The sequence below is a fragment of the Cheilinus undulatus genome, linkage group 11 (assembly GCF_018320785.1).
Source record: "Cheilinus undulatus linkage group 11, ASM1832078v1, whole genome shotgun sequence".
In the NCBI taxonomy this organism is placed as follows: Eukaryota; Metazoa; Chordata; class Actinopteri; order Labriformes; family Labridae; genus Cheilinus; species Cheilinus undulatus.
This window is the reverse complement of record NC_054875.1, coordinates 41,486,001-41,511,097: the sequence shown is the minus strand read 5'-3', so window position 1 is coordinate 41,511,097 and position 25,097 is coordinate 41,486,001. Positions and strand designations below refer to the sequence as shown.

The 25,097-nt window shown below is 36.7% G+C and overlaps 1 protein-coding gene across 4 annotated transcripts; it reads left to right on the top strand.

The window, feature by feature from the left end:
- The first annotated feature begins 379 nt into the window (after window positions 1–379).
- On the top strand, window positions 380–25,095 carry tmem269 (transmembrane protein 269). 4 transcript variants are annotated; one of them, XM_041800436.1, is made up of 8 exons: window positions 380–444; window positions 5,953–6,003; window positions 7,004–7,053; window positions 8,297–8,444; window positions 10,470–10,567; window positions 19,517–19,660; window positions 19,746–19,946; window positions 22,889–25,095. In XM_041800436.1, exons 4-8 carry the CDS (start codon window positions 8,404–8,406, stop codon window positions 22,996–22,998), a joined length of 594 nt encoding a protein of 197 aa, XP_041656370.1. In that variant the 5' UTR covers window positions 380–444; window positions 5,953–6,003; window positions 7,004–7,053; window positions 8,297–8,403; the 3' UTR covers window positions 22,999–25,095. The 4 variants fall into 4 exon arrangements, with proteins under 4 accessions (XP_041656370.1, XP_041656366.1, XP_041656367.1 ...); XM_041800432.1 differs by lacking the exon at window positions 7,004–7,053 and having other exon boundaries at window positions 386–444; XM_041800435.1 differs by lacking the exon at window positions 380–444 and adding an exon at window positions 579–630 and having other exon boundaries at window positions 7,004–8,444.
- Window positions 25,096–25,097: the final 2 nt, after the last annotated feature.

Below are 25,097 nucleotides of genomic sequence, written 5' to 3'. Positions count from 1 at the left end.
CAAACATTCAAATTATGAAAAAGTTTCCACCTATCATGACTTAATTCTAAAATTAAACGCACATTTGCTGTAGGCCTGCCATTTCGAAGTTTACGATTCATTTTTAACAAACAAGCTTTATTTTCGTGGTTAAAATTGACCTCTGTTGTGCTAAAAATGAGTCCAACTTATGTCTCACTGACCTTTTCTTTTAACTTTTATATACATTTATCTTTTTTTTTTTGTTTATGTTACTGGGTAAAAACTCTTTTTATTTACTCATATGAAACGCATTTAACGGCAGCAGTCAACGCAAAAATGTTCACTAATTTGTGCGGGTAAGAAAAAAAAAACCAAACAAAAAAACTACAATCAATTGAAGCGTCACTTCCGGTGGAATATTCCAGCGGGTTTATCCTTGGTCTTTAAAAGGACGCGCCGAAATAGAAGCTGTGAAGTTGACAGGTAAATGCTCTGTTATTGTGTTTTCTGTCATTCACTGATAATTCACTGAAAACGGTAGAAAAACTGAAAAATAATCTCCGTGAATAAAAGAAATAAAGGAGAAGCAGTGCTGGTGTGTACATGCGCGTTTAGTCGTCTCCATCACTGGAATTATCTAGAACTTGTAGTATTTGGAGATCCTGTCAGGTAAGACGAAGAACTCTCTTTAAGGAAGCGGTTCATATATTACTTTATTGAGACCAAATATGCATTTTAAGGCAAAATATGGTTATTGTTCGGTTGTGACGCAGTTGCATCTGTTAATACAGTCTGGATAGAAATGTGGGATGTTTGACGTGTTCCGTTAGTCACATTTTCTTACGAAGTTTTCGTTATTTTTATGCTCCAGTGATATTTTTGCACAGAAGGGTGTTCAGCCCTGCAGGGGAGACAGTAAGCTACCATATGGAGAGAGGGCTGGTGCTGATGATAGTGTTGCGCATTAAGCCCCCTGCTGAGCAGATGGAAAGTTGAAACAAACGAGGCAGAGTCACGAATTCATCACAAAAAGATTTGGGAAGTATTAAAAGAACCTGCGTGGCTGGATAAACCGTGCTTTAGGCTCTGGTATTTTTCTTATTTTCTTAGAATTTGGGGCTTTTAATAATAAATAAGAAGGGAAAGAGGTGTTACTGTTGCACAGGACGTTTAAACAAGCCCACTTCTATAACCGTACAGTAAATGTGCAGCCAATGTGGGCAAATTGGTATTTTTCCTTTAAAAGACAATGTGGTATATTAAAAAAAAATGCTTAATTAAAGTGAATATCCTTTAGGGCATAGACTCAAACCTGGGACCAGGGAGAGACATTAATGGCAATACATGTTGTAATCATATAGGTATGAATGATAATTATGAAATGTAGAAAAACTTTGTGTCAAGTTTAATCAAACAAGAAAAAACAATAATGTAATGGCAATGTAGTGTAAAGTTTCAAAAATACATATGAAAGTAGTAGCCTGTGTTAGAGTTGTGTTTAAAGATATATTTTTGGCTTATCTTCACTTATAAAGATACATTGACATAAGTATCAGATATCAAGTATCAGAGATGCCAGTTATAAAATACCCAAGTATTTGTGTAAATATTATTAGATGCTCTGGTGACGGTAAACTTTTGGTAATAGTATCATAAACGGTGAGCACCACAAGTCGTCAAATCAAGACCTAATAATGCAATCGATTTTTACTCATTAAATAAATGTTATACAATGATAAATGCTCTACGGTTACAGCGAATAAGAGACCAGTGCCCTTCAGGTCATAGAACTCAAAGCTGGTACCAGGGCGAGAATTAAATTTAGTTTACACTTTAAATAGCAATTATAAGTTCAAGAAAAAATCTCAGTTTCAAATTTAAGTCCTGAAATTAAACAAGTAAAAGTAGAAAAGTACTAGAAATATGAGGAAAAGTTTCAATAATGCATGGTGAGGTAGGACTGAGGACTTTAGTTTATGCCTTTTAGTCTTTTCTCATCGTATAAAGACAAATAAGACTTGTTTTATTGTATGTTTTTTATGTAAAGGTGCAAATGTATGCGTCTTATGTTGTCTATCAAATGTGCTGAAGTATGAAAGCTATATTTTTCCTGTTAGAAATGTGGCACACAAAAGTATCAGGGATGCCAATGCTAGAAAGTGCTTACAATATTTGCATAAATATTCTTACTTCAGTAACTGCAAACTTTTTTTTGACACTGTTGTAAAGACACTGTTGTTAATCACATCAGGATATGAAAATGCAGTTGGTTATCACTCGTTAAATAAAGGTTTTATGATGAAAAATGCTCGGAGAAACAAATCTAGGAGCTGTGACCAGGGAAATGCATATTTATTTTACCTATGTAGGCTAAAAGTAGTGATTATAAAGTGATGAAATACCCCACTTCAAATTTAGAATCTGAAATTAAACAAGTCAAAGTAAGAACTACTAAAAACATAATGTAAAGGTTCTGTCTTAACCCTTAAATGGTTTTTGTATTCTGGGAGATACAGACATCAGGAAGGCTGTGGGTGAGGGACATTAAGTATCTGCACTTCATAATATGGGAAAAAAAACTTAAGAGGGGGATGGGTCAGGTACCAGGTCATGTGACTTCATGCCAGCATTCAAAACTAAATTGATACATTTCTATTGAATTTCAAAATGGCAGCCTACGTGGACAAAGACATTGGCCATGAGTTAAGTCCTGATTTTTCATGTATGTTGTATTTTGGCAGGACGTGCTTTAATAAAATATTCTTCTTTAAGGATGATTTTATGTATTGTTTAAAAATAATGAATGACATTTACACAGCCTTGACAATCAGGCATTGAATGTCTGTATCCTGGGGGATACATTGTCCAGATAGGAGTATAAAATAGGAATACTCACTCTCAGGTATACTTGTGTTTTATAGTCTATAGTCTATAGATACTAGTCAATCATATAAAGCTGTGAAATATTGATTACCCTTTAGTTCACTATTAAATGTTTATTACTGATTAATTCAGCAGGAGTTTACACATTTTCAGAGATTTTCTGGGAGCATGTTATACGTTGAGAAAAAAAAAGAGTGGCGACATCTGTACTTTTGCCACCTGATGATTCATCAGATTCAGATGAGGGAACTAGAAGAAGGTGAATTGTATACACGGGGCCAGTGTGAGTATGGTAAGAAAGTTATGGTTAAGAAAATGAAAATAACACACCACCAAAAGTAATCAAACCGCCAAAAGTCCCTGGAGGATATGAGATATGACAGGATTGACCACTTCCCTATTCTGTCAGTGAAAGGTTGATGCAGGATGTGCCAGGATGGACAGACCTCTATGTGAGGCTTTGCATTATCACTGGTCAAAAAGCTCGCAACTGTTTCCTCAGCTTCCATTGCTGATAGGATGTTGCTAGTGTAAAAGCTCCAGAGGGGAGAACAGGAGCAAGATGTTTTGTATATATATGTTAGTTCGTTTGTGTATACATGTTACTGAGGTTGTTGTTTATACACTGAAAAAAGTAAAACAGTGCTGTTGTAGGATTGATGTAATTTTTCGTTTTACAAGAGCCTAAAATTATTGATTTGTTCATTGACGCATCTGTTGTGATTAAGGGGAATTTTTAGTTTTAGTTTAGGCCAATCTAAAGGAATTAGGTTTGCTAAACATTTAAATATAGTTAAAAAATTAAAAAATGTACAATTACCTAATTAAAAAAAATTTAATTGATTCAATTCAAAATGTTTCATGTGATTGATTACTTCATTTTTTTTAAGTTCAACCAATGTTTTACTTTTTTCAGTGTAGACTTGTTTCCAGCGCTCAATACATACTGTATGTGAATCATCATCAATTGTTCAGGTTTTTCCATTTTTTTCAATAAGTTGTGTGCAAGATTTGAAAGAGTAGCTAAATAATTATCTGTATTAAGTTTTAAAAGCTAAATAATGAAATATGTTGGGAGCGCAGATGGTCGAGTGAATTAAGGTGCTACCCATGTACGTGGGCGGCCCGGGTTTGAATCCGGCCTGTGTCCCTTTACCGCATGTCTCTCCCCACTCACTTCCCTGTTTTTGAATCTATCCACTGTTCTTCCTTTATCAAATAAAGACATGAAAAGGCCCAAAAATAAATCTGAAAAAAAAAAAGAAATATTTTAAAAATTGGAAAATTTTAAATTTATACCCTAAATGGACAATGTATCTCCGGGGATACAGAGTGTAAAATTGAAAATAAAAAACATATTTAAAAAAAAAAAAAAATCATGTAGGTGTATTATTATAGCCTAGATACATTAGAAAATAGCAGCTAATTCATTTTCCAAAATATGTATATGTGCCTGCCCATTTAAAGGTTAAATAATCTTTCAGATGTACTTTAGTGTGGAAGTTAGATTTTATATGCAGTCAGTTTTATCCTCTGTAAATAAAGGATATATAATGAAAAATGCTTTATGTTAATTATTGTTTCTAATAAGAGACCACTGTCCTTCAAGATACTAAAACTGGTACCAACAAAGACCTTATTTGTCTTTTCTTATGTAGGCTTAAAATAAGAATTAGCAAGTTAAGGAATAATCTGTTTCAAACAAATAAAGATAAAAAATAGAAACACAATGTAAAGTTTCAAAAATGCACAGGGAGGCAGAGTTGAGGACATAAATGTATGCCTTTTAGTCTTATCTTTGTAGAAATAAAAACAGATTTTATTGTTTATCTACCTTAGTCCTGGGGCCGCTACAGTAAATCTGAATGTGGGCGAAACTTCTGGTGCTGAAGCAGAAGTACATTAAATATGTATTATAGTACAGCAGCTAACGATAGATGTTAACTACGAATAACAGTTTTTTTTCTATAGGAATTCATCTCGAATTTGAAATCTTGTTGTATTTTTATAATCACATGTTCACACTATTTGTATTATAAGCTGTATATAAATAAATCAGGTGGATACCACTTTATTCCTGGGGGGGGGGGGGGGGGGTCTACTATAAATATTTGCTGCAATAAATACTGCTTCATTTTTGCTATCTCAATGAAGTTAAATGAGCTGAAAGTTTTAAATGATATCCTCTATAATGCTCAGTATCTGTTGCTTCGTTCTTGGTACTAATTAAGTGACGGAGTTAAATTTATCTCTTCAACAACAGTGTTTTAAACATTGTGTTCACTGTTTGAGTGCATTTGGGATGTAATTCTTTCAATATTAATTTATCATTCATTCAAACCTTGACATTTATCAAACTGAAGAGCTGACAACTTGAGTATGATTTTATCTTTTTTAATTCCTACAATTTAAGAGGGATTAGTTAGTGAAAAATGAATTTCAGTAACCACACAAACTAGAAATGTTATATGAAGGTAGTGTCCAAACTCATTTAACAAAATGTGATTGGTTCTTTCTATACTGATACGAAGATAATAAAGTTAGCTAAAAATGCTCGAGATAATATTATGAAATGATAATATTATCCCGTTAGAGGTGAAACAGACAAACTTTACATATTTTAATGTCTAAATTGCTCTAGTAATCACATTTCACATCTTGTTTTTTATGCTAAGTCCCGTTTAGATGGAAAGGATCGGAAGTTGCGCCCATATTTTACGCAAAGACTCATGGGGGCTAGGAATAAGGTGGATATGTTTGCTTTCTTACATGTTATTGGTGTTGAGGTGCAGAGTAACAGTGTCTTATGATGTCTATTAAATGTAGTGAAGTCTGGGAAATATTATTCCCTTTAGAAATGTAGTTCAGTGAAATATCAGAGATTTCAATACTAGAAAGTGCTGACAGTATTTGAGTAACTATTCTGGGATACTTCAGTGAGTAACTGTAAACTTTTGGTACCACAAATCATCACACCAGGGTGTGTTGTGCAAGATCAAGTTCATGGTCGAGTGCAGCACCTTTATTTAATTTGTCAAAGTCTATCTTGCATGCTTCAGTGACATGAATGGAAGCTTTTGTCAATCACTTTCGTTGTTTATCCTACAGCTATTGTTTGTGAGCCGGAGACAGTCATGATCCTCCTAAGTCCTTCTACTGGTAGGTTCTTGTTTCTCAGTCTCATCTCATTATCTGGATTACTGTACGTCTAAATGGACACAGGTGGCAGAGATTAAAGCCGAGGTCTAGTGGGGTCAAATTAGGCAGGACAACAGCCTTTAATGGGCTGATTTACCTGGACTGAAACTTTCCATTTAGAAGTAGAGTAACTGATTTGTTATGCAGAAGATTATACACAAAATCGTAAATGCAATGCATGTATGTAGTGTGTGTTTGCAGTCTTAATATGTAATTATTATTAAAATTAGTGCAAATGCATACCAGTATGCATCAAGTATTGACTCGCTTACAGTTCTGTTTTATTAGACTGCAAGAGTACAACACTTATCGTTACCATTCTTAATAGAAAGTACAGGGAAATCTTTGTATTATTGTTGTGTATCATTCATTTTATTGTTTTGTATTTTATCAGGGAAAAAATTAAAGCAAATCTAAAAAAGTTTTCATTTTTAAATGAATTTACTCCATATTATTTGCAATATAACTTGTTTTCCTTGTTTTTCATTCAGTCTTTTTAGTGGTCTCGGTACGTTGAACCCAAAATTGCAGGACATTACATAACAAGTGCCTTCCCATCATGCTTTGCACTCAGGCAGCAATCCAGAATTAGTGACCTGCTTGAAACTGACAGCGTGTCTGGCTCTGTCCTCTTTTTATCAGTGACCAGACAATTAAGTGGTTAGAGTATCGATCTGCAAGCCCACAGACTTTTTATGTGTCTCTTTGTTGTGTCATTGACTGTAACAACAGCAAAAAGCATGAGAGTATTCATCGATGAAACCTTGGCCTTGTTAATGCATAAGCAGGCCAAATGTATTCTGCATTCATTGATGTGTTTTCCCATGAAAATGTACCCAGATATCATTGAAATGCCAGGTTCTGACATGTGCTTAAAGACAAGTAAAAAGGCATGCTTTTAACTTTTACATGTAAGTTACTGTTGGCTTTGTGCTGTGTCTGATGCGCTGTTTTCTTTCAGATGAAGAGTCTCTTGAACTCGCCTGGCTTTGGAATCACAGGAAGTTCAGGGTGAAAGCACATTGAAGGGTTGCTATACTGCAACATTTAAAACAAACATTTAAATTTTGCAGACCGTTTTTTTCTGTGCACTCTGTCTTGGACAGTACCATGACTTGAGAGAAAGTAATGAACTCACAGGAGAGGAGGCAGACAGAAATAAACAAAGATGTCTTTGTTTGGCTTTGTCAACAAACACCACAGCTTTGTGGTGGCAGTTTTTGGCTGGAGCAAGGCAGCGTCAGCACTCTTTGCATTTTGCTGACTAAAATTTAGCTCTAATACTGCGATTATTTTTTGTCTAAAAGACACCAAACTTGCACAATACAAGCTAACATATGGCTCAACCTAGCCATTAATACTGGCATTATACACCTTTGTATTTTGCTATTTAAGCAGAAGGCTTGTATTTTAAAATAGGAGGCCGATTATTTTAATGCCAAAATCTCCATTAAAGCCGGGGCTGCAGTTGTATTTATAGATCTGTAATTGATCTTACGTCTGGTATGTGTCAATGCAGTAGGTCCAACTCACTCTCACTTTAGCCAGTGGTGTTTGTGCTAGTCTCCTATGTTCATAGCTGCCTCCCCACATCAGTTTTTGTGTTATTTCCCCCTGTAAGATCACACTTGAGTGCTAACAATCCACATGCATCCTTTCACACTGTATTGACATGTTTGATTGCAATTACTATCATGACTATTCCTTTAATATATTGATATGAAACTTTTTCTGCATGCTATTGTGGGCATTTATTCTACATAACACTTAAGATATGTGTATTTATTGAGTATATAGAGCTAAATAATGCTACGTAATAAGGCACCTTATATTTTTGCATGCTGAACGCTGCACACCTTTGATTGAATTATGTATGTACTGGAAAAAAAGTTCATTTTAGCAATCTGAAAGTGGATGAATGTATCGTAAGGTCGGTCTCGGTCCAATAAACATACGTCTTGGTAAGTGATGCTTCTTTTACATAAGACAGAAGAACCTGGATTCTAACTTCATGGTAGAAAATTATTATTTTATAATGTCTGATAAGACTTACGATCACTTTCACATTCTCCTCACACTCAAACTGACATTGTATGCTTGCAAAAGTTAGCTATTCCCATTCATAAACATTCATCAAAGGGCCAGCATGGTCACCCCAAGACAATAAGGTTTTAGCAGTTAGCTTCTTAAACCACAGGATAGGATGTTAACCTCACAGAAACATTGTCTAACTGCTGCTGTCATGCTGTCTCAGGTCTCTACCAGTGCACCAACAAGCTCTTTCTAAGCGAAAAGGCCACAGGACTCCAGATCAAGGAGTTTGCCCGCAAAAATGCAGCTAATGCTCTGTCAGTCGCCAACATGGTCATGGGCATGGCCTCCATTCTCAGCAGTCTGAACGGGTGAGTGAACACAGCATTATTGGATTTTGGCATCTGAAACATAAGTGCGCCTTAACGGTGGCACTGACAAATCAATAGTTTCAAGACAATGATTGTAATGCCTCTTTTCCAGTTAAAGAACCAATGTGGTTAACTCATAGAGGGTGGTGAGACTGTTTTGTAGCTTTTTTTGTCTTTTTTATGATTATTATTTTCATTGTTTCATAATTATTTTTATTAAAATAAAATGAAAATACAATGAAATCACAATTTTGACCCCCTGTTATCATAGTAAGAAAAAAAAAACATTTTATGATATTTGGAGTCATTGGAGTCTTTGCTTCAAATTTGCAGTTTTCCTGTTCATCACCAGATGTCAGCCATATTCCCAGATTTGGTATGAAGGGGATTTGCATTGTTTTTAAATGGCTTCTGAAGGGTTGCTATTCTGAGAACTTATAAAAAAGCTTTTAATTGATTACAAAATATGCATGAAAATCAAAGTTGTATGTTGTATAGGAAAAAATATTTCATACTTATAGATATGTTGATTTAAATGCACTGTACCTTTAAAAATTGAAATGAATAAAGTTAAATACATAAATATTTATGATCTTGATTGAAAAATTATTGCATAAAAGAAGAGACATTGCTTATGTACAGTATTTTTATGGCTACTGTATGGTGTTGTTTTTGGTCACAAAAACCCTGAGTGTTACAATTTATTGAAATCTAAAAAAAACATTTAAAATCAGAGTTGTTGCTCATTATGCACTTTTTAAAGGCTGTGATAATCCAGTTCAAGGAAATCCATTCTGCATGTTGTAAAAGAAAAAGATTTTTTATTTTTTTTTTTTAAACACCCAGGTTTTTTTTTTTTGCACCAACCTGGAATTGAAAGGATTCAGTTCCCAAAAAATCAGTCAGTATTTATCATGTATTATCACGTCTGGTCTTGATTGAAAAAATTAGGCACTGAAAGGGTTAAATTTCTAAAAATCTGTCAATATTCTAAATTTATGGTCATGTCTGATCCTAAATGAAAATTACAGCAAAAAAAGTTCAAAAACATAATGTACAGTATTTTCATTGCTGTTAGTATATGGTGTTCAGTTTTGGTCATGGAAACCCTGAGTGTAACAATAGACCAAAATATTGAAATAAGAAAACTAGTGTATAGGAATCAAAGTTGTTGGGGGTGCAGATAGTCTACTGGTTTGGGGCATGTCCCATCTAAACCGGGACAGACCTGTTTCGAATCCGGTCTGTGGCTACATGTCTCCCCTCCTTGTTTCCAACTCTATCCTGTCATATAAAAATCCCCAAAATATATTTTAAATATGAAATATATTTCTTCTTTTTCTCACATTACAAACAATTGGGTTTTTGCACCTGGACCATGATTGAAAGGGATAAATATCTAAAAATGAATTGATGAATTATTATGATCAGGTCTGTTCTTGATTTGGGAAAACTGATGCAAAAGAAAAGAAAATATTAATATGTATTATTTTTATCGTTATTTGTGTATGCTGTCTTTTTTTAACGCTTTCGGTGTAACAATTTCTTTTACACCATCTGAGGGTCAATAAAAAGCAAGAGCCATATTTAGTAATTACTTGGGATAAGCACACAATTACTTATTTATTGTTGTTATTATTTCAATATTTATATGATTACTCTCATGCCTTTATTTGAAGGATAGGGCAGTAGCTAGTAGAAGAAACTGGGGAGAGAAACAGTTGGGAAGGACATGCAAAAAGGAGCCACAATCTGGACTGGAAACCAGGCCACCTGCTATGAGAACAAGAGCTTCTGTACATGGGAGCAGAGACTACTGGTGCCCCATGATTATCTATTTATAAAGCGTTTTTGGACACTGAACTACTGACTCTCTGCTGGTGAAAGACAAACTTGAAATCTAACAAAATCTACTTCTACCAAGTTTGGTCCTTTTTCACCTTGGCTTAGAACAACAACTACCTCATCCTTGGTAATGTGTTGCCGTCATCGAATAGCTAAACCAAACACTCCTGTTTTGGACAGGCACCATCATGCTGCATGTTGGCTGGTCCTGATTGGCTACCTGCTGGATTTGGCAGATGGAGCAGTTGCCAGGCGACTTGATGCATGCTCTGCACTGGGTAAGTGGACTGTTGTGGTCAATAGCTCTTACCAGAGATAAATGTTAACAGGGCTGCTGGCAGGGCTCACTGCACAGGCCTTTGTCAAGATTTTCTCATTTGGCCACACAAGGTTAGAAACAAAGGGAAGCAGCAGAAGGAAACTGTGCCACTGAAAGACTGGATAGTCTTACAACGTCTCCCAGTGAAGAATCATACATGTTTTATGCAGTGTTATTTGAGATTTATCCAATCAGTTTTCAGTGTTGTCATCCCTCTTTTTTGTCTCCCTTAACTGCCAGAAAAAAGTCAAATATAAAGTAGCTTTTAAACATGCTGGAAGCTTCTGTAGATTATTGTAAGCATGGAAAAGAAATACGTTTTTATTCCCTCCACATACCAAATTTCATCATTTATGTCTCTATAAACTCTCTGATACTAATTTCAACATGGACAGACATAGTCTGTAGTGACATCCAGTTGGTTTCTGAGGCACACTGTAGTTTTGATGCTCAGTCATGGTGGTCACCATATAAGAAATGGAGTCTCATATGAACCACTGAAAGAGGCAGAGCTGAGGAGGGCCTTTAGCCTAAAAGACAGCTGCAACATTTTCCTAACTTTAAGTCTTAAGCTTGGCATACACTGTGGGATTTTCAGCTGATTCAGACACATCTATTAAGTCGTTGACTCACTTTAAAGTCAAGCCAACTTCCAGCCTGAACATGTGTTGTTTGTCCTGCAAGTGCATGGGGACACAACAGCTCCTCCTTTCTGGTTGGATGGATATCTGGTGTGTCTTTTTGCATATTCTGGTCGTATGACTGCACATACTCCCACAGTGAGAAGAAGGAGAAGAATCAGGAGAAGAATCTGCAAATTTGGGCCATATTTTCCTTTACAAACCATTAGACAGAATCTTATATCATTATGGAAACATCACTAATATCTCTTTTGATGTGGCTTTCCTCAACTATAATAAAAGAAATAAACAAGCAGGAAGTAGACCGACCTGCGGATCTCCAGCTGACACAGAATATTTGTTATTATTTAGCTGCTGGTTGTGTTTGCTGCTGTTAACACACTACTGACATTTTCTCTACTGAGATTTGTCCCAATCCTTTCCGACTTCACTTAAACCATGTCAGCACTCAGGTCATGCATGACCATAGGATCATACAGTATGAACACGTACATAGTGTGTCATGAGCAATTCTCTAGCATAGGGGGAGCTGAAATTCAACCATGGCTTGTGGAGGATCGGTTTAGAGTGCATAAGGTACGCCCGGCTTTAGTACAATCAAGATGGATGATTCATAGAAAAAGAATCCCCTCCTTGTAAAGTTTGTGTCAATTGACATGAGCTACTGATTCTAAACCTTTTTTGCTATAACCAGGCTTTAAACATGTTTATTTCTGCTTTAAAATGGTCACTTGAATATGGGTGTTAGTGCGGCTTTTGCAGCCAACCTCAGATGGAGATTAGAAAAACTGCAGTTGCACTTCCACATTAGCTTGATAGTTCAACATGACAGGTTGCCAACTCTAAAAGTTGCACTTATGTTGAACTGGGCATGGTTTTGCTTGATTTTTAATTAAAGAACACAATTTAGAACAAGATGGCAGTTACAGAGCTCAACAGTGCCTGTCCACTTTTATAAGAAGTAAAATTTGCTATTGAAATTCTTCATAAATATTTCGTAAAACCCTTATTACAAAGCTTTTAATGCATGAACCAGGCTAAAGAGTTACCAGAGTACTAATGACTATAAAACATTTGAAACACCTAATGTAAACTATGTGCTTTTGTGCAGTGTTGAGTGAAATCCTCAACCTACAGCCAGGCTGCCCTGACTCTACTCAGAGGCACGCTGTGGCAGTGACTCATAGTCAACTCATAGTTAAGTGGCTTTGATACTGTAACACCTTACGGTGTTATTGACAAATTCTTTACAGTAAAAATCCCCCAGTTATTATTTTGTTAAATGCCATTTATTGTGAAATAATCAAGCGGGATGTGCAGGTTTTTTCAACGGTAGCAAGAGGACACAACAGATGTCTGAGAACATGAACAGGTATGCGAGGGAGAAACAACGGTTTAGTTCACAAAGATTCATCTATAAACTAAAAAATTTTCACACTAACATTTTCACAAGACATTAACTGATTCAAAATATACGTCAAAACTAATTTCTCTGGTCTCAAATGTACACGCAGTCAAATATAAAAACATGTTTTCCTGGTCTCATGAACTTTAGGTACAGTCATTTATAAAAACATCTTAATCTGACATAGTGAAATATTACAGCAGAGGCTTGGTTAAGGGAAAGTGGGTAAGCAGTGTGCTAAAAAGCGATGTGATGAGTGATACCAACATGAAACACAGGGGACATAGCAGTCTGATGTTTGGTCACTTCAGGACACACACTATAACAATTTTAAACTAATTTTAAACTGTTTGTTAATGCAATTGATTTGTGATAAACTCTACATGGTTGTGATACAAATACCTTATTGGATATTGCTATTGGCTCTCCACACACTACATCTCAGTGTCGGCCCTTTGGTCTTTACTTTTCCTGATCCGGACTTGTTCTTAGTCACTTTAACACCTTAGAGGTTTATAAAACCTGTGGACCCTTGATTGCATTTGAATAAATATTTTCTTCCTCTTCATTGCTAAAGCTAGTATTTAGATACCTAAGTCAGGAAGAGCTTCTTCAGTGAACTCAAACAAGAATGACTTCACTGATGTGTATTTGTCTTAGAATTTAAAGCAATTTTCATGCAAATAGATTCACTTTGGTCTCATACCTGCAAGTTGCTCTTTAACCCATTTAGACCAAATGTCACTTTAAAAAAACATTGTTTTAAAACAGCCTTTAAATATCTGAGTTTTTTTCTGATAATCTGCTTTGAATTTCAATGATTACTAAAGTCTTAATTTCTCAGGCTCAGTAGCAGATACAGACATTGAAATAAAAATAAAATAAAACATCTGGGAGCTTAAATCATTGGCTTTAACTAAGCTTTGCTCAAAAGGTTCTAAAAGTTTGTGTTTGGAAGATTATTTCTTTGTTATAACAATGCTTTTTGGCATAAATGCATACCATTTTAAAGCCTGTTTGTTTCCCTTTGTAAGGAGCATGCATTTGTGAGATGAGCAGCAGAACTGAGTACGTGGGGGCACCCATGAAAAAATTGCCAAATCTTCTCTGCCAATGCCAAACAGCTTAATATTTGGATGGATTGGATCGTTGAAGTCCAAAGAAACAAGACACACTGGCATTTCGACAATTTATCCATTCAACAAACAGGAGCCTCAGTAGTGTGTGGAAGAACCATACAGTCACAACAGCCTGGTGCCTCCTCCTTCATGCAAAGTACAAAACTAGTTTTTGTCACAGTCAGCCAGTGTGGTTGTGTTGGTCACTCTGGCATGAACAGCAAACCCAAGCTGATCCCACAAGTGTTCAGTGGGGTTAAGTTCAGGACTGCTGGCAGGACATTCCTTCCTCTTCACTCCCAAATTCTGGAGGTAGTCTCTGATAAACCCCGCTCTGTGGGGGCGAGCGTTGTCATCGTGGAGGCTAGAGTTCGGTCCCAGACTGTGGAGATATGGGGTTGCCACTGGTTGCAGAATCTCATCTGGATATCTCTTTGCATTGAGATTGCCTCCAAAGATGACAGGCTTCATTTTTCCAGTGAGGGAGATGCCACCCCACACCGTCAGACTGCCTCCACCAAAAGATGTTACTCCATCGGTGCAGCAATCAGCATTGCATTCCCTGTGTCTTCTCGACATTTTGAGCCTATGAACTGCTGTATGCAGAATCTGGACTCACTGAAGAGCATAACAGGTGCCAATCAGGCTCTTGAATGTCAGCACCTGGGGGTACCAGAAACTCAAAACAAGAGTCAATAGCATCAGCAAAATAGGCTTTTTGGCACTGGCAGTAAAGATTTGCCAGATTTTTTATGGGTGCAGCTCACATACTCAGCTCTGCTGCTCATCCCACAAATGCATATTCCTTACAAATGTGGCACCATTTAAAGGGAAATAAACAGGCTTTAAAATGGTCTAAGTTTTACTGCCAAGAAGCATCGTTACAACAAAGTAATAATATACACAAACTTTCTTCCTTTTTGTGTGTAGTTTATATATAATTGTCATTCTTGTTGTCTAAATCCCACTGTATTTGCCCCCATATTTCTCCTTTCGCTCATGTTTCCTGCCATCGTCTGTGCCAGTCACTGCTCAACTAAAAACTTTGTCATTCATGAATAGAGGCTCCAGAGGCTAAAATCTCTTTTAGTGAGGCTATCGTAGGTCACGTGTCTTAAAAACAACAGTTTAGCTCAGTTGATTGAGTGGGCACCCATGCACAGAGGCAGAAGTCCTCGACAAACGGGTTGCTGGATTGATTCCCGGTCCTGGCGCTGTTTGGTGCCTGTCTTCCCCCACTTTTCTGGTCTCTTTAGCTGTGTAACCAAATAAACACAAAAAGCCTAAAAAATCTTTTTAAAATCCAGCAACAATAAGATCATATCATGTCTTAGGTAGAAGCTTGCAGTGCCTCATTTGGTATTAAAGGTATATGTGATTGTTGCAGCAGATCTAAAATGGGTTCAGCTATCAATATTTCAATTTGAAGAGACCTAATACAAGTTTAACAATTATTTGTTTTACAAATTCTAATGAAAGATGTGTGCAAAGTCTTTGTCGATTGGGGTAGTGAGGCAAATTGGTAGATAGAGGTGAGGTATGCAGGATGAGCCTAGCAGAAGACCTGTGAGTATCTGGACTAGATGCTGTTGAAATGAAAGGAGGTGGCTGGGGTGGAGGAGGGTTGCAGTGTTTGCACTGAAATGACAGGCTGAAAAGACGGGTGAATGATGATTGGTCAACCAAGGTTGTGCCAGGGTCTGATTAGCTTAGTACTTAAGAGTGAACGCCCATGTTTAGCTGATCACCAGAGAAGAGAGAAGAATGGAAAAAGGGAGAGGTATGAACGAGTAAGTGCAGTCTTCCTGCTTGAACTTTAGCTAAGTTCAAGCAGGAAGACTTGAACTGCAAGCAAGATTGTGCATCACCAAAAAGTGGTGATCCACAGTCATGGATTTTTGCACATGAGCAGACATTCACTTATTCATTCAAGTTGACACTGATATTGATACTAATTCATTAAAGTAGTGTAAACCTAACTTTTCATGGCATAAAGTTGACAGAATGAGGCTGAACAAAGAAAAGACTTCAGTTGATGCTGGTCTGTTGGTCCTTCCTAAGACTCCATCATAAACTACCATCACGGTTATCATGTGGATAATATTGTGCATTCCTGCTAAAAACAAGAATTTTCAGTTTTTCTCTCTCAGATTCTGATTAAGATTATTGAAATGAACTGGTTTGGTTGCATGTCTTTGGACTAGATTTTCTTTACCTGTAAATGTCTATTTTGGTCAGATTTTTGTGGATCATAAGAATCTTAAATATATGGAGAGGCTTTAAATGGGCTATCAAATGCAAATAAATATGTTGCATATTTGCTTATTAACCACAGCAATGGAGTAGATATTAAATGTTTGTGTACAAACAGCTGTTGTAAAGCCTCTTTTAGCGGGAAGTTCACATTTTCATTGTAGCCTAAAATAGCTCACAGGTCCGTCACAATACATCACCGGCTGAACATTTCAGCAGGCTTTGTGTCCAGGCATGTTATTTTCTGCATGACTTTGCAGGTGGATGTTGTTGTGCCCCTCTACGTATTTTTGTCAAATGAACAATCACTTTCTGATTAAGCAGCCTAATTCCACAGGATCCCGCTCCAATTGTCTATTTTATCCCGTCCCTATGGGTTCTCTGCATATCTGAAATTGCTAAAATTGTTGACCCTGGGCTGTGGAATTTCCACCTCGTTCATTTGGGCAGTGGCCTGGATCACCTTGTTCTCATCTGCTGAAAACATTCTCCGTGTTCCTGAGGGATAAAGGGACGTGACAGCCGAGAATGTTGTTTATAGAATGGGCTGACACTGAAATTTCCACTTTGAGATTTTTGCACTTACACAATACCTACTGTCACATGTCGGTGACACCGACAGCAGCCATGCTGGAGATGATAACATATCTACTCTGGCTTTGACGGAGTGTTAACTCACGGCCAAGGCACTGTAGGGCTGAGATTGATAACGGGACTTCTTCATAATATTAATTTTAGAGTCCATTAGTAATTCTTAGCTTGAATGCAAATCTCATTTCTTTTGCAGGGTAGAATTTAATTTTTCCTATTTTTATGGGGCTGAATTTCTTCTCAGTGTATGACATTTCTAACACTTTCCACAAAGAGCAGGTTTAGACTGTATACTGGAGGCCTAACTCATCTTGTTAATGTGCAAACACTCTGTAACTAAAGAGCCCAAACTGGACGATAATTCAGCTGGGGCCTGATAATTGAAGGCTCCACTTCCTACTGCTGCTATTAACCTCCTGAGACCTGAGCTTTTGTTTGGAAAGTATTTTTAGTTCCTCCTAATTATTTGGAATAATTAGGGTCTGAAAAGTTAAAACATTAGCCTTGTCTTTGAACAGGAATTTCTTGGAGATTTTCTTTGCCAAAGTCCAAACAAATCCCCTGAATTTTTTAAGAAATTGCATACAATTTCTGTGAAAGATCTTAAACATATTATCAAAGTAGCCCATAAAAAGTACCACAAAATTTCTAAAGTCCTGAAAAACTGGAAATAATGTAGAAAATTACCCCGTAAAATTTCTTAGCAAATATACAAACACATTCCCCAAAATTCAGTGAAAATGATGGACACGTCCAAACTAACTCCTTGAAATTTCTAACCCCCAAATTCCCAATCCAATACCCTGAAATGTACAAATAAATTCTGCAAATTCACATGAAAATGCCAAAAAAAAAGTCAAAGCAATTCCAAGAAATCTTCCCTGAAACATACAAACATATCCCCTAAATTTCCACCAAAATAGATCATTTCCAAGCATATTCCCAAAAATATCCATACAGCAAATTATCCCCAAATTTCAAGCTAATTGCTTAAACTTCAATTGCCATTCCAGTCTATTTATCCAAAAATGTTAGAAGCAGAAATTGTTACTATGTTTTAAGAAAGCCAAAATGTAATGTCCTGGTATGTGCCTGCAGGGTTTTAGGAGGTTAAGGTGCATTTACACTAAGCAGCCGTTACCGTGCTCAGGCATAGTGCACTCCCTTGGCCCTGGCACTTATGAAAAAGGTCAGCACAGCATGCTGTGTTGGGTGCCGTAATGGGTGTGCAAAATGTGCATGATTTAATTCATTAGACTGGCAAAGTTTAAGAGGGCCATATCAGACCAAAAATATCTTTAAAAACAACCCACAAAGTAATTAAATTACAACTCAGATTTTAGTGCTTAATGTCGGTACCTTGCCACCCCAATGTGATCCCTGTCATTGCAAAGGAAAGGATGACATACGCTATGTGAAAGAGTTATACCTGTTCCCTTTACTAGTATGCTCTATTGGCGTCTTTTATTCTGCTGCCGACTTTTAAAACATTTTCTTCTCTTAAAAAATCATTTCAGGCATCGTTTAGGCAACAGCACCTTGTAATTAAAACATCTATTTATACTAACCGTACACGTGATTTGTTTCACACATCCATCTCTGGGAAAGGGCAGGGGATTTGAAAAAACTCAGTGTGATCAGATCAACGTTCTGTCTGTAACATCTTTATGGACCAATCAGGCCTGAGGTGCACGTACGCAGCTACTGAGCATAACGCGAACAATGGCGACTGTAGACATGTCAGTACACGACTTTTGTCGTTTTTGAAAAGAAAACAACTCAATGCTGGACTCCGCCGCACCAGAAAGTACTGCCCCTCATTGCTGATTGGTCCCGTCACCTTCTAAGCGGGCCGAAACAGTTCAGATGGGAGCTTTGCAAGATGGATTCGCCAGTGAGAAACAAGGAAACAGGCGTTGTATTTATACCCAACCTAAGCAGAAAGAGAGCTCTTTAAAACCAGGTTCAGAACAAAGAGTTGTGAAGCAGCAAAACTTTTTTTTGGCACTGGAGGTGGTAGTGGCTAACAAAACCAGGCTGGGAACATTGTTAAACTTAGCTGAAAGATTGTTTGCTTTGACTGAAATGATCTTGGCTGTGTTTTGCAAGTGAGAGCATCTCAGAAGGCAAAGGGCATCCTGGGAGAATCTCAGAACCCTCTACATGAAGCCGGGAGGGTCAAATCTAATAGATAACTGAGGCCATTTTCCCATTAACTGTTGGGTTTTTAAATGTAGGCACTACTGCCATTACACTGTGGACTGTTGGAACTGTGTATTGAATCTTATGGTTTATCCTGATGAAATCCATGGGAGTTGTGTATTACATGTATGTATTAATGTACTTTTAGATGCGCATTGCTTGTGTGAACAACTGTTACACACAAAATTGACCCTCAGTGACGGTAAAGACTGTCAATTCTAATGTAGTCACAGCTTTGTGAACTGAGCCTGATCACAAGCCAACAGCTGGTTTAAGAATGCCAGGCACAAGTATGTATTTCAACAGCCAATCAGCATCCAGGTGCCCAGATTATTAAGTACAGTAAGCTAAGGATATCAAAATGTTGTGCCAATTTTTAATGATTTAAACCAGCTTCTTTTACCTCATAAAACAGATAGATAATTAAGATCTTGATTCAGATTCAGACAATTTTGTTTATTCCAAAGGGCAATTCCATTGTTAGGTCTACCCAGAAAATATGAATTTTTAGAAATAAACGGTAAACTCTCAGGAAATCTCTCCAAATGGTGTCAACTGACAGTATGTCAGCACAAAGATACAAAGCAACTTTTGCAAGCAGTTTTAACTTGTCTTTGCACATCTTGCCTTAAGATAAGATGCCTGACCACTAAGGGACTTACTGTTAAAAATTCATCCTGCCTTTTATGTACGCTCAGGTGCAAAGCTGGATGATTTTGCCGACTTCACAACCTTTGGAATCGCCACGTCCTTGCTCCTGAGAACATCTGACCTGCTGGATAGCATCCTGTGCATATGTTACGTCCTGTCTGTCTTTGTCCGCCTCTGTTTCTTCTCAAGTGGTAAGATCCAAAATGAACTGCTATTTTATGTTCTTTTCATTTTAACATTTGATTCACAGATGACTATTTCTTCTTTGGTCTTTAGGAATACCGTTCATGTACCGTGGCCTGCCATGCATCTATTCCTCTGCCATTCTGGCCAGTGCCTCCCTGCTGTCTGGGGGAAACCTGGTCTTGCTGCGAGTCATCGCAGTGGCCATGATCCTCTTTATGATCAGTCAGAACTTTTACCCTCATGACAGAGTGCTGGAGTCACAAGCCTGGAAGAAAGCAGTCTACGCCGGAGGTAAAACCATTCTGAAAATCCTGTTTGAATCACATCTCTGCTGACCAATCAAGAGCCTCACTATCAAGAATAATAACTGAGAAAGACAGATGATGAATGGAGTAGGGATTCTTTTAAGAAATGCATTTTCACATTATATTTCAGGCACTACATTTAGGTAATGGTGTCTGTTTTTGACCTTCCTTATTTGCTACAATGTAAGAGCAATGGAGGTTTAAGGACTTAGCAATGCCAGACTCATTGACAAATGCCATGGGTCTTGGACTGTGGACCTCAGTTAGGTCAGGCTATTTGTCTGAACATGACTGGAATCAGACACAGGAACCAGAACAAATCAAACACCAGCATGAGGTTTTATCGTGTGCCCAGTTAGAGCAACTTTTCTGTCCGGGAACAATGTCTTAGATACACAGTTAGCCTACCAGTTTGGTCCAGTCTGACATGTTCTAATGACTCCTGGGAGAATTAATACTTAAGACATCTGTTGTGCCTTAGTGATTAATCTTAAAAAATGGTGGATCCCCTAAGTCTTACCTATGAGGTCGGGCTGGCAGCATAAATTACAATACAGTCATTAAACACATTATATTTTTTAAATGGCATTAGTTGCATTTTGTTGCTATTTTGTTATTTTAGATGCACCATAGTCAGGCTGCAGGGTACTTCTCATCTTAGCATCTTCCTAATCTCACAGTAAAAGAAATAAAAACACTGCTGCACCTTTTAATGTCCCAGACAGCTTAGCGTACAACTCAAAAAATAATCTGCACCTTTATATATGACAACTTTTACTTTTTATTTTTTTCCTGTAGGTATTTTTGTTTTTCTATCCGTTTTTATGTTTTTAAGCTAATCGTGTTACTTTCTATTTGCCAGAAGTTCCTTCTTTTCTTCCAAAGTAAAAGCAGGTTTTATCTACAGTACCCTTAACATAAGACTAAACAAGTCACAAAGTAAGAGGAAAACAGTTTCTTAAAAAAATCTCCAATTTCTTTTTTGTCCTAACTAAGTTGTTTACAAAGTAAAAGCAAACTGAAGTGGAACTCCAGAAAATTGTAAATGCAGTTTCATTAACCAGGGATCTCTTAACATCAGTGACTCATTTTGTACATGCACTCCTATTTCTTAATATTTAATAGGGTTAAACACAGGGTTTCTACACCTGTAGAAAATCAAACTTAGGAATTTTATAGGACTAAGACCTGAATTGGGAAAGATTAATACCACTTTTGCAGCAAAATGTGAATAAAAAAAGGCATGTAACATTTTCTGGTACACTTGGACCAGGGTTGAATTTGCTATTAAATATATAGTTTATGAAATGTCAAATGGTATGAGAAAAAGACATTTTTTGGTCATAGATGCCAGAATTTCTCATTTTTGGCACATTCAACACCTCTATTTAATCAATAGACTGTATAATAACATTTTTATACCACAATTTAACAGACTGCTAAAGTTGATTCTGAACAATGAAAAAAAGGATTCAAATCAAACTAATTTAAGCCAGAAAATAAGATTGGATAAAGACATGTCTCAGTCAAGTACCTTTTAAAATTTAAGACTTCTTACTGAAAAAAAAAAAAAACTTTATAAGACTTACATCGCCTTAAATTTTAAGTCCAATTTAAGACTTTTTAAGGATTCTTGGAAACCTTGTAAACAGTGACAGATTTGACAAAATAAGCACTTTAAAACTTTCTCCTTGTCTAAGTCTAAGTCGTGATTTTAGACCAAACTGGTGTTACAGTGAAATATGTTTTGTTTTTTTTTTTTTGCATCTTGGAATTGGATTTAGTTTTGAAATGCAAAATAATCTAATTGTAAACATGATAAAAGTGTGATTGATTAGGATTTACTGTCAAAATTTAGCAGTTAATTGGGACTTGAAGTCTTAATGCTATTTATTTTAGTACTGAGGATGGAACAAATGTCTGTGCTATGTGTTGTTGAGTCAGTGAACATCATATAACATAGATAAACATTTATGTTCACTGCAGTATTGATCATTGTGACTTGAACTAGATTGTACTTCAGCCAGAGGTGGAAGAAGACAAGACTATCATACTTGAGTAAAAGTACAGTTACCATGGTTAAAATTTACTCTAGTAGAAGTAAAAGTAAAAGATGATTCATTTTAAGCTTATTCAAAGTGCTGAGTTGCTCTTGTTGATACCCAAAGGGCTTTTGTAGTGAAAAAATGATCTTTCCTTAATGCTTGATAATAACTAGAGAGTACAGATCTTCAACCTGATTGTTTATTGTAATGTGTGACTTAAGCTAAAGTAAAATACAACAGCTGTTTTTGGATGAAATGTGGACTCATTTCTTGCTGAAGTAAAAGTAAAGTTACTTATTTTATAAAATACTCAAAAAAGAACAAGTATACTAAAAAGCATCTGAATTGCGTCAGCATGAGCAAATGTAGTTTGTTACTTTCCACCCCTGACTTCAGCATACATCATTTATGAAACAATGACATGCATAGACATGGGAGTCATTGCACTTACTAACATTTGCAGGTATTGCAGTCATCAGGAAGATGCTACTGTGCAGACATGTGCACTTAGCTAAAGCATTGTTTCATTTCAGTGCAACCTCAAAATGCTAATAGATAGGCTATAGGCGTTAACCAGGTAACTAAATATAGCTCAAAAGTAAGGAAATGTGTGACTGGTAGTATATTTCTTTGTTGTAACAGTGCTTATTGGCAGTAAATCTTAGACTGGTGGAAAGCTTGTTTATTTCCCTTTTAAATTTTGCCACATTTGTAAGGAACATGTATTTATTTGTCTTTGTTATAATGCAAACTTAACACCTTATATTTTGAAGATTCTCAAGTATAGCCATGCTATTTCGCTGCTGTTCAGTTTTTCCAGATGTAACTTTTCAATGATTATCCACTGAACCTCTCAGTCACATTCTTTTCCTTCTGTTTCCAGGAGTCATCATGGTGTTCTGCTCTTCCTTCCCTCCTGCGTGCGTGTACTACCTGCTGTGGTCTGTCTCATACATCTTGTTCCCAACATCCCTCTGGAGCAGTAAAGTGTAAAAGCGGAGTTAGCTTTGTCCAGAACTCCTCGAAAAGATTACCTCCGGCCCATCTGGGTAAACCGAGGCTTCAGACTGTTGCTGCTCCCTGCTGCTATGGAGGATACAAGCTACAGTAAAACACTGGGGAACATTCGCTCTATTATTTTGCTACAACACCTCCACGACAGATTGAAGAGAGTTAGCGTGATGATGGAGAGGGTCATGTTTAGGACACCTCCATGAAGTCTTGTCTTTGTCGCATGTTCACTGAAGCCTGGGCTTAGATGGCTTGTTCTAAAAAATGGATTTTCATCAGGTTTACTTCTTATGTAATCTCTTCTCTTTGGTATTAATCCAATTTTACATCAATGTCAGGAGGCATTATTTTCTCACATGATAAAAACAATAGATTATTTCCTACAAAGTAACTGCATGGATTTCTAAAACACTACCGTCAATAATTGGACTTAAAATATTTATTTAGTTATTAAAGCAGTATGTAGTTACAGCCTTTAATCTGTGACTTTTCAAGACAGTATTTAAGCAGTATTTTCAATATTTATAGTTTCCAGATTCCAATTGGAAAAAATTCAAGTGTTATACCACTATGATGGAACAGGACGCTGTTTTTATTTTTGATTTATTGATTTGAATGTAGCCTATGTTTTGAATAAGCTAAAGTGAGAGTAACTTAGCCAGTTCTGGCTTCTGTAAATGAGGGACCTTTCACTTGTTTAGCTTTTGAGACTGTTAGCTTTTTACCAAGTTGTCCAAGAAATGATGAGACTGGTTTCCACATTTTTTCTATGTTTCTTTTTATTCAGCCATGCTATGACTTTGCCTCTGTTTTAAGAGGTTGAAATAGAAGGGCATCATTGGATTAACACCCCATCTCATAATACTATCTCTTGTCAAAATATCTGCTGCCTGTGGCGAGAGTGATTAAAAGGGAGTCTGATGCAACACAATTGGATGTTTGACTCCTCACTGCTCTGCAGCCGCGTTGTTGATTTAGTGTAATTTCCCTCTAAGAGCAGCAAATCCCAGGCTTCAGACATGAGCTGAAAATCTTGAATGTTCTGCCACCTAGTGAGTAACAAAAAAATCACAACAAATGAGTTGTATTACACTTTATGCTGGCTCTGTTCTCAAATGCACCACTTCTAGTAGCTTTGAAACTCACAGAGGACAAGACAGCGGAGGATTAAGGTGTCTTAGCCAGTATTTACTTAGCAGAGGTTCATAGATGAAAAGAAATAACATTTTGGTTCTTATAAGGTTTGAACCAATGGTGGCTATCAGTGGTTTAAAATGACCACCTTTGTGAGTGAAAAAAAAAAAAGCCACACGTAGAAAATAAGTATACTTTAGTCCATTCAATAGTGCATTCCTTTGTGGGTGTTCAGGTATTGAAAGTCAGTAATGTATGCATGCCAGAAGCATACTCTCCCAGAGGATAAAAGTATAAAAACAGAGCTATTTGAATAAAAGATCTGCAAATGAGTCTGTACATTTTTGAAAATAAACATTACAAATGAAATGAGTGTGTGTCTTTTGTTCAGTGTATCACAGGTGTATGATGTTAACCTTGTTTCATGATGAACATTTAAAGGAAACCCATTTATAAAAACATGTCTTTCTACCTCTTCTTGCCTGTGTTAACCGATTGTCACCACTCTCAAACTATTTTCCTCACTTTTATGCCCATTTTGCCTCTTTAAATGATTTTTCACTACTTGTTACATCCATGTTTGCCACTTCAAACCCATCCTTCTGTTTTTAACCCCTTTCCACCACTCTTTTATCTAATTCTTGCCAATTTTTATCCATTTCTGCCTCTTTTAATCAGTTGTTTCTGCTTTTTGCCCATTATTGCCAACTTTTTTGCCACTGTTAAATAAGTTCTGCCTCTTTTCGCCAATTTTTGGCTCCTACACCCATTTTTGCCTCTTTAAAGGGGACATATTTCACCGTTTTAAGACGAGTTTATATCATTCTCAGAGGTCCCCAAAACATGCCTGTGAAGTTTGTTTCTGAAAAAACACTCCAGTATTGGATTTTTGCATGTCTAAAACCCCTCTGTTTCAGCCCTGATCAGAACGAGCCGTTTCTGTGTCT